The 9,928-nt window shown below is 39.6% G+C and overlaps 1 protein-coding gene across 4 annotated transcripts in view; it reads right to left on the bottom strand.

The window, feature by feature from the left end:
- Positions 1–289: 289 nt before the first annotated feature.
- VPS35L (VPS35 endosomal protein sorting factor like) overlaps positions 290–9,928 on the bottom strand; it is a 57,347-nt gene continuing 47,708 nt past the window's right edge. For all 4 annotated transcript variants that reach the window (XM_082312485.1, XM_082312487.1, XM_082312486.1 and 1 more), the window contains 3 exons: positions 7,978–8,096; positions 1,549–1,695; positions 290–990 (listed from right to left, as the gene is read on the bottom strand). In XM_082312485.1, coding sequence (XP_082168611.1) covers positions 892–990; positions 1,549–1,695; positions 7,978–8,096 — 365 coding nt within the window. In that variant the 3' untranslated portion in view covers positions 290–891. The remainder of the gene's footprint in view (positions 991–1,548; positions 1,696–7,977; positions 8,097–9,928) is intronic.

Raw genomic sequence — 9,928 nt, 5'->3', positions numbered from 1 at the left:
CAAAAATATATCTTAATATCTATATAGGGATTTAGCTCATTAAAATACTTACCACTAAGCAAAAGCAGCAATAGATGCAAGGTCTCAACATGGTTCCTTACCACAGGACAGAAGTAGTGAGAGTAAAATTTATTAGGTGTAACAGCAGTACATGTAACTAAATTCCACAAGGGTAAGGTGATAAATTCGTATACGCAAAGAAACTCCCCCAGAACAAACAGATGAACTGCAAATTGTTTTATTCAGTGATACAGTGTACTTTGCGAATACAGAGTACTTTGCGTACATTTCCATTTTCCTTTGCAGACAGCACTTAAAATATTCCTTCCATTTTACAAAACACCATTGAACTAAAATGAAAGCATAAACATGTCTGGGAAAATGTATTGTACAAATTAGAACAGTAACACCTTGGCCATTTTTCTCTTTTACTGGAACTGACCAAACAAATGTTGGCAGCATCGCAAAGCAGATAGATGACTTAGTAGGATTATTATATTGCAATGCTGCTTTCTACACAGGAGAAAGACTATTCTAGAGGTGGGATGAAGTTTGGAGGCTGTGAATTGATCCGTGCAGATTATCTTCTTCCTTTGTTGCTAAAATGACAACAGATTAGATTTCAAAAGGCTTTTGCAACGATAGAGGTTCCAAATACCCTTTACTGAATCTAAATCAGCATTTAAAATAAGAATATTGTGGTAAAACTGGAAACAAAAATTCAGGTTAAATTATTGCACTCAGAACAGTTTTACCTGTGTCCAAGTAAATCTGTCACACTAAGTAAAATGAAAATACACTGAACTCCTCCAGTCAAAATCTAGATCAGTGATTTTTGGCCTTGGCTACACGCTCTCTCGCACAGATGACTCCTTGGAAAAGAGGCATTCATCAAGTCCTGGACTGCAGAGAAAGCCGAAGGGCCAAGTCTGTGAAGTGACTCATTTCAGGTTGTTTGCTTCGCCTCTTGATGTATTCTAGCGTTTTCACCTGAGCATGAAAAGAAAGATATTTTGAGAGTTTTACTGTCTTTGTCTTTTCTCGTTTCATAGGCCATCATTTAATCTATGTGAAGGTATTTTAACAGACACTCTCATGATTTCCCCTAAATTTCACTAGCTACACAAGCACTAGCATTTCTTACTCCAGAGGTCATTATCATGTCTATCTTTCTTAAAGGCTCTAGAATGCCCAAGATTACACCATGCAGTTCCTCTACTAAATAAAAATGCTGTATTTCTCTTACAGATAGGTTTCTGTACTGAAAAAAAATTATAGTACCCAACGTTTCTAGGGTCCTTAATGTGTGAAATATATTTAAAAGTGCTAGAGAGATACAGACCACTTGAAATAAGAGAAGCTGCTTGTTCATTAAGAAGTGTTTAAAAAATAAGGGTTTTTTTTTTAAGCTAATTTGATTTTTTTAAGAGAGCAACTTGTAAAGAGATTAGGTTTATTCAGATCAAGAAAATGTTACCTTTTCCCAAATGAGGAGTTGAAAAAAGATCTGAAGAACTAAAATTTCTCTGCATTATCTGTTTTCCTTACCATAGTCTTGGTGTCAGCAAAGCCATGTTTCTGAGCAAGATTCCAGAGATTCACTGAAAGCTGGTTTAGTTTGTTGTTCCGTAGATCCCCATGAGCTAGAATAGTGTTAAAGAAATAGAGTGCCAACTGACTCTGTCGCTTTAGGGTCTATAATGACAAAAAAAAAATCCCATATTACCATATAGTCATCCCAAAATATCCAGCATATCCTCTCTGGGTTCTCTGAACTCTTACAAGTGCAAGGGGCACATACTCGTTCTGTAACACACAGCAACGATTACAGACACAAGAATGCAGGCATAGTTTCCATGTGCCATTCAAAATGCAAGAAGTAGTGATAGTCATGGATCAACGTAAGTTGCTGTAAATAAAATAATTACACAAGATTCCTACATCTCATACCACTTTGGCACAGCACAGTATGTAGCTCTGACACATTCTTTTAATATATCTATCTATAATATCTTTTAGAGAGACCACTACCATAAATCTAGATTAATGCAACTTCAGGCTTTTTCCAGCAGTCTACTCTACTTTTATTTATTTAACCAAAGATGTTTTTCCCCTGCTATTCTTTCACTGAAACTTTGGTGATACCAACATATTTGCACCATATTTGCAGCTACTTTCCCTAAAATTGCTGAGGAGGGACCTTGAGGAAGAGCCCTGCTTCATGGTAACGTACCACAGAGGAGCACCATGGCCGTCGGCCTCTATGGAGGAGTTCTGGGGCACAGACAATCCTGCACTAAGCTTACAGGGTGCTACCACCCTGATTTGGGGTGAGCGGAAAACAGAAGTAATTAAAATGCTATTACAGATTCTGCCGATTCCTACAGAATAAGTTTTAAAAGGCTAAAAGGATGAATTATTATTGAATGCATCTGAGACGTATTTGTTTGTACTGCTTTGCTGCAGCTGTCTTTTTTTTTTTTTTTCTTCTCAAGAAAGACCACTGATAAAAGCATAGCTCCATCTTACACAGAAACCACAGCAGCAGAGTAGTAGTTAAAACAAAACTGTCAGCTGAGCACCTCAATTAATGAACTCAATACTTCACCGCAGCCCTCTCAGTTCAATACGTATGAGTAGCTAATATACAGCATTCAGATATGAAGTTACAGGAAGAATGAGGCAGAGATTGGGGTAAGAGGAGTGCAGTGATCTCTGAGACTTGTCTGCTCCTGCCACGATACCAATGCAGCCGTGCAGCCTCTGCCCTTTCCCTAAGGGACTGAAAATAAATTAATTTCCCTTCTCACTGCCAGCAGAAGAGAGGTCAGATGCTATTAGTCAAAGAAATGGCACACACTGAGCTATCAGTCCTCCAGATAAATATGGAAAAGGAGAAAGCCATGCCATTGAAGAATTGGCTAACGAGAAAAGAGGACACAGCATGCCCCAAACTAGAAGCAGGAGACTGCTACTGTACGTATGTGACCCACACAGTAGATTTGTACATGCAGAACAGTACCCCAGTCTGAATATCAACTAGCAAGGTTTTCCAGGCAGTATAACGCAAACGCAAAATTTATTCTTCAAAATAAGGATGACATTTTGACTAAACTGAAACATAAGTACTTCAAAAAGGATCATACTTCAAAAAGGATCTAGAAACACATTAAAAAGCTACAAGAATGAGATGCGCACTAACTCTCATAGTATTGGGGTAGGTATAACAGACAGGATCTTGGCATCTAGTCATCAGTTACACAACGCAAAGTGAAGAGAGAGGCAGGCGCAGGTATGCAGTAAATCCCACTACGTCTGAAAACGAACGAGAAGAGTCAGACAAGGCTTCATATGATGATGAACAGGAATGTTTGTGTAACATGGCACCGACCTCCAACCCAAGGGAGACATCTACGCCAGCGCGCTGCCAAGCCTGCTGACATAACTGAGATTGAATTGTGGGTGGCACTCCAACTCACAGGATGCATTCACAGGCAGCACGGAGAAAGCAACAGCTCAGCTATTTGGCAACCACATACGTCATGGGACTAGCAATTCCCACACTAAGAAGAATTGCCAGCCTTCTAGGCAGCGCATTTTCCATAATCTTTGGAATAATGCTGATGACAATGAAACAAAGAACAAACTACATCATCCCAGAATGTGACCCCCCCTTGTGTCCTAGCCCCTCCACCAAAGTGCAGAGCAACGTCCAAATTTCATACAGCATAACAGAAAAAAATAGGATCTTCCATATAATGGACCATGTAACTTCATAGTCCACAAAATTCTGGATAGCAATTCAAATATTCATTCCCGTCTTTCAGTGACTTTTGCCAGACATCTATGTCATAAGGGTATCTTAAGCCTTCTATTAGAAAAGCATTTGTGCATTTAGATGTGTTGCTCCTCTGAAGGTGCGTCTGGCCTGCTGCTCCCATGCACAGCTTTAAAAAGACTGGCTCTGATACTTGTTAACAGTCCATCTGCGGCAGCACAGAGCTCAGCATGGGCTGCAAGGCTCCTCCAAGGTACTAAATATATCAGTCTAGGCCAAGTCTCCATGCTGATATAGCATCTGTTTGCTAGTATTACCTGAACTATTTGGCTGAAATTAATTCCAGCACTACTCTGATGCTGGTGGTTACAACCTTGTGATCCAAACCTAGATATTCCTAAAGAAAGCCATGACAGGCAGCCTTGCCTTTCCTTAAAAGCTCTCACGTGAGGCACTTTGGGAACCTTTTAACATCTGTTAGTTCACTGGAAAAGATCACGAGCTGCACGGGACAGACCAGGTTCTCAGCGCTCTCATTATACAACTGTCCTAACACGGGATAAACGAAGCACCTAGCACCAATGGCAGCTAATATGAGTTCATTTATAATAAAAGGAAATAACGATTTGAGAAAACACCAAGAACCAAGCTGCAGCTGGGAGTTCACATACCGCACAAGAGGATGCATATGCCCTGTTTCACCACTCCTCTAGCACACTGAGATGGTCAGAAAAGAAAGTGCTTTATTTTGGATACAATCCTTGAAAGAGCAGTCCAGAACCTCCCTCTAGAATACTCCGTCTCAGTGACAGCTTCTGCTGGCTCAGGGTGCAGTAACACACCTCTTAGTTAAGGCAGGCTGAAACATTTTACTCCTAGCTCTATGCTGGCACCACGGTAGGTTCACCTCTTTTTCAGAGTCCTTATCTATTTTTAAAGCTTTCAATATTCATAGTGCTGCTCACATCAGTTTGATTTCCCTCTAAAATTAATCTAACAAAGATGTGCTCCATGTGGAACTTGTGGTTCATGGAGGACCAGACTGTATTTTCCAAAGCCATACTCAGTAATCCTGCTGTAGGCAGTTAGCAGAATCCTAATTTATTTATTTTGGTTTCCACCATTTACCAAGTACCTTACAAACATGCAGAAACAATATTCCCCATCAAAGTATTTCTAGTCTTTAAACTCCACCAGAGACAATGGTGTAATAAAAGGATTGATCTGGGGACTCTCCAGCGCCGAGGCAGAGAAGCGGAGCTGGTACGCGCTCAGCAGCCGCAGTGCCTCCTCGCAATGCACCCGTCCTCTCGCCGCGTCACCAGCTGCAAGCGTGCCAAGGCAGGCTCCTCCACCACCTGCAACGTCTTCTCGAAACCGCAGCAGGTAAATTCCCTCGCCTCCCTCCTCCCAAAGAGGAACGAGATGTTTAACCACCTTTAGAAAATCTTGGCCAATGACACAAAATCCTTCAGGATAAGAAACCTCTTCTCAGTTTAAAACACAGACAACTATGTCCAACTCTCCTTGTAGCTTAGTATTCAAACACATACGAAATCAACTGAAGTTTTTATAAGTTCATATAAAATTAAAAATCAGTTGTGTTGAAAGGAGAAGCCTCAAGAGCGTACCCAGGAATTGCTTTCTACTGCTCCATTTTTGATAGTTACTATAAAAAGTCCAGTATTTATCATATGGTACACGGGAAGACTGCCATCCTAACATGGCACTGCCAAGGACACAACAACACGCTCTTAATGTTTTGGATCGAAAGTGGTGTTTGAATAAAACATACTCCATCTGGACATCTCTCTCTGAGTAGCAAGTATTTACATTTCTAAGAAACCTGGAGCATAAGATTAGTCTTCCACCCACACAAAGGCAGAGAGGATTCACTGATACATGCTCTCATGACCAGAAACAGCTTGAACTTTACAGAACCATCCAGAACTGAAAACTGCCATTCAAACACTGCAACATAAATGAAGCATTCTCTAATATTGCGAAAAGACCATGCTGTGTTAACATAAGTTGCATTGTTCTCTTCCAAATTGCCATTTTGGTGAAAGCATTTTATTGTGAGAAAAAATTATTTTCCTTTATAGCTTTTAAAGGAAATGAACCAATAAAAATCCAGTATCATCAGAGGCTTGTTCATTTAAATGAGCAGCCAAGCAGATGAATAATAAAAGGTCACCAACACTGAAGCAATCCAAATACCTCAGTGATTTTATGATCGGTTCTACTTTAGCACAAATGGAGGTCTCTGACAATATTCTCGTCGCCTCTTTCCTCAGCAACAACAGCAACAGCTTCCTCAAAAAAATATTCATTCTTACAAAACAATTTTTATCTAAATCTCTCAAGGACTTCTGTTCAACAAAGCAAAATAAATGCTCCCCCCCTTTGTAAATAAGGATGGACAGAGGAGTAAATCCAAGGCCACGGAGGCAAAGGCAGGGCAAGGACCTATATCGATGCTGCTTAGCTTTAAATCCAGTTTTCTATGCAACAACTGCTTCAGGGAAATAACACAGGATCTCATTACTCAAAGTATTAAGCTTGAAAGCAGGAGGGGGAAAAAAAAAAAAAGTCTTTCAGAAACCACAGATTTCAAGCCTTACAAACATTCCCACCCACCTACTCCATATAGGAGTCAGATGCAAAAAATCCTCAATATACAACCCACAGTCCTGAAAACTCTGTTACAAATCTCCTTCCAATACCTGCTTGGACATTCTTAGCTGTGCAAGAATGGTTGTTGTCTGCTATTATTGTTCTGAAAAAGAACTGCTGTTCACTGTGGTGGTGTGTACAATGATGCAGAGGCATTTGAGCAGAGGATTTATTCATCTTACATCTCTACAATTGCTCACGGAAGGATAAACAAGATAGCGAAAGCAGAGAAAAGGCTAAACTTAGCATAGTGTCCTCAAAATATGTATCACTTAACGCATTCTGTATTGGCAAACACTACAGGCTACTGTGCAAACAGGCTATCTAAAAAATTTTATCAAATGAATCATCCCCTGCCCTCCCATTTCAGTCTACAAGCCACAAGATTTCTATCATTATGCACCAGTTCAGCAAGGGGTGATTAGGGAGTTGTGGAGGGGTTCAATCTCAGAAACAGGTACAGGTACATTAACAGAACAGTAAGTTCTCATTATTTCAGTAATACTGACAACATTAGTCACCTGCCTTTCACACACAATCCATTAAGCTGTATTTGATCTCTCAGAGCCTCTGAACTCCAGTGAAGAAATCCAATAAGCTGTTGAGAGTTTTCTTTATTTTATATTGAACAAATACAACCCTGTACTAAAAACAAGGTAAAGGCAAAACACTTTTTCCCTCCGTCTGTGCCTCTCTCCTGACTTCAGCCTAGCATCTGGGATGCAAAACTTGAACAAATTAAAGGTGGTTTCCACTGCATTTTACCCAGTAACAGACTAACTGTGAATTCTCACCGCCCATTACAGAATTGGACATTTCAGGCTACTGTTAACTTTGCTGGCAAGAAAATACAGTTTATTTACAGAGAGAGAAAGGTGACAGCCAGGAGGAAACAACAGGAAGAACAGACATGGAGCAGATTTTAGGCATAAGTGTACTGAATCAAAGGAGTGACTGTGGCACTGTCTCCAATTCTCTAGCTTAGGCCAATAATTGCAATACCAGCATCATGGAGCTCATTATAGGCAGAAAGACTCTCATAAGGAAAAAAAAAAGTTATCCCACACTGAGCATCATATTTCCATAACCAGACTACACCAGGACTCAAGCCGGTTAATTTAAAGCTAACTCCAACCTCACTATGCTGCTCTGCAGCAGAATCACATCCTTTGGTGCACTGCCACAATCCATACCACAGAGTATATACCAGAACAGCTTCTACTGCTTGTCGGTTCTGTCAGGCTATCCAGGTAAAGCATGCAGCTAAGCAGGTAACTGTAGCCTGCATCTTAAAAACGTATTATAATTGCCACATGATCTCTTTCACATCATTAGGTCTTTCCACCACCAGCCTGCCTACGTGATCGACTCACTTTTTAAACAAGTAAAATTACCTAATTTCCTCTTGTTGTAAGGTTCCTGGAGCTTTCTAAAAGACTAATGCTTGGTCAAAAGGGTGGTCCCTTTATTCAACTCCAAAGTAATTTTGGCTTTGCATTGAATCAAGCTGAGTAAGAACATACCTCATCTTTTCCAAGGGTTTTCAGATGATCCAGGATCTGTGCTATCACTGTTTCACACAGTTTATTAATTTCAGCCAGGAACTTGGAGTCTCCACCATACAGGGTATCATTGGAATCAACTGCAGAGATGAATTCAAGCTTAGGTCTGGCGAAAGAGCTATGCATTTGCTACCGAAAACACCAGCTATTTATAGAAGACCAGATTGGGAAGTTATAAAATGACCCTCCTCCATGTAACACAAACAGAACAATCTTGTCTGAGTGTCTACCACTTGGTTGCCTACTATGTCCTCTTGACTTTAGGAACAAAACACTGAAAATAATCTTCTAGCTTAAAGCCAGTCCTGTATTCCTGGATGCAGCCAGCTTCAAAAATATCTGCTAGACTTAAATGCAAGCCGACATATAGTGTCAATTTTCGTTTTTTCCACAGAGACAGACTCCCTGCTCCCATCAGTTTAGAAGACTATGGCCATCATCTTCAGCAGCAGCAGGACTGGGCCAAACAATTTATGTTTTCCTTTGTGAAAACAAAATTTTCAAAGGAGACTGCATCTTACATTTGTGTTGTTTTTTTTTTTTTTCTCCTAAAATAAAACCTTGATTACCTCAAAGTCACAGAGAGAAATTCAGAAAGTGTATTTCTAATTTCAAAGCCCTTGAAGGATTTTTTGGAGGGACAGAGCTCTTGAAGTTTAGAGCTTATATAATCGTGATTTTAAACATGTGTTTTGGCCTCATTTATTTATAATGTTTTACTAAGAAGTAAATTACAACAAATTTGTAAATTTAAGTGTATTCTGGGTAAATCAGAGTGTATTCTGGGTGTATTCTGGGTAATCTGGGTGAATCAGAGAGCACATAAGATGTGATCCTCTGTTCCCAAGTAAACTTCCTTTTAAGAAGCTAAGGTACGTGGTCCACCTAGAATAAAAACCATCATCCAACTACCGGGGAAAATTACTAATTTATATTTCTGTGCTTCTATCCATTGAAGTCTAATTAATTTACATTTCTCATCTTGGGATTATGCAGTTATTTTGGTCATATAAAAAAATGGAATGAAAGAAAAAGCAGCTAAACCACGTTTCCTTACAGAATCTGAACAGCAAATTTACTACAGAGTAGTTGTTCAACTGACAACTATTTTCTGTGCTGCTAACCGCCAGAGATATTCTTGTCATGGTTGGTAACTCTGACAGACTATTCACCAAAAGAACTACAGAATAGATCCCAGCCTGCCTCTTTGTGAAAGCCCTGTGCAACTAAAAGAAAAAGCCTAAGTAGCTTGGCCTCTCAGACTAACTACTCTCGCCAGTATACTTTAAAAGATTCAATTAATGCTCTACCTTGATTTAGTAACCTCTCTATGATCAGAAGGCAAACACTCAAGTTTTAGAGCAATCCAAATATTATTACAAAAAGACTACAGCCATTTTATAAAATGCAAAATCTTTAGAATTTTTTCTTCTAGCTATTCTGAAGATCTTTATAAGATACCACCACAATTTCCCAAACTGAAAGCCTGCCTTCAAAGCAGCAAATACATCATTTAAATAATGAAGACTAGGCATTACATTCTGAAAACTGGAGTTGTTAATAAATGTGAATGAACCACTAACGGTAAGTATAAATCAAGTTGATACTTTAGACTAAAAGGAAACCCTCCATACATATAAAGTTCTAATATTTACTTGAAAAGTTCACAGTTCTAAGTATTTGCATCAACACCACCAGGAACAAGCTAAGTAAACCAGTCTGCACAGATTCACTTTAAAGAACAGACTGCACATCTGTTTGGCAGCCACCGCCTGTGATTATTTTGTCACAATATCTGGACCTGCATAGGAAGAGAATCCATTCTGTAAGGCTGACTACCATTGATCTTCATTAACTAGGGATGGTGACAACACAATACTACAAATTGCATCGTGGAATGCAAGGATCCAGA

This window comes from Platalea leucorodia (genome assembly GCF_965183815.1).
Source record: "Platalea leucorodia genome assembly, chromosome: 5".
NCBI classification, from domain to species: domain Eukaryota; kingdom Metazoa; phylum Chordata; class Aves; order Pelecaniformes; family Threskiornithidae; genus Platalea; species Platalea leucorodia.
The sequence above is the reverse complement of the archived record's forward strand: the minus strand, read 5'-3'. Positions and strand labels throughout refer to the sequence as shown.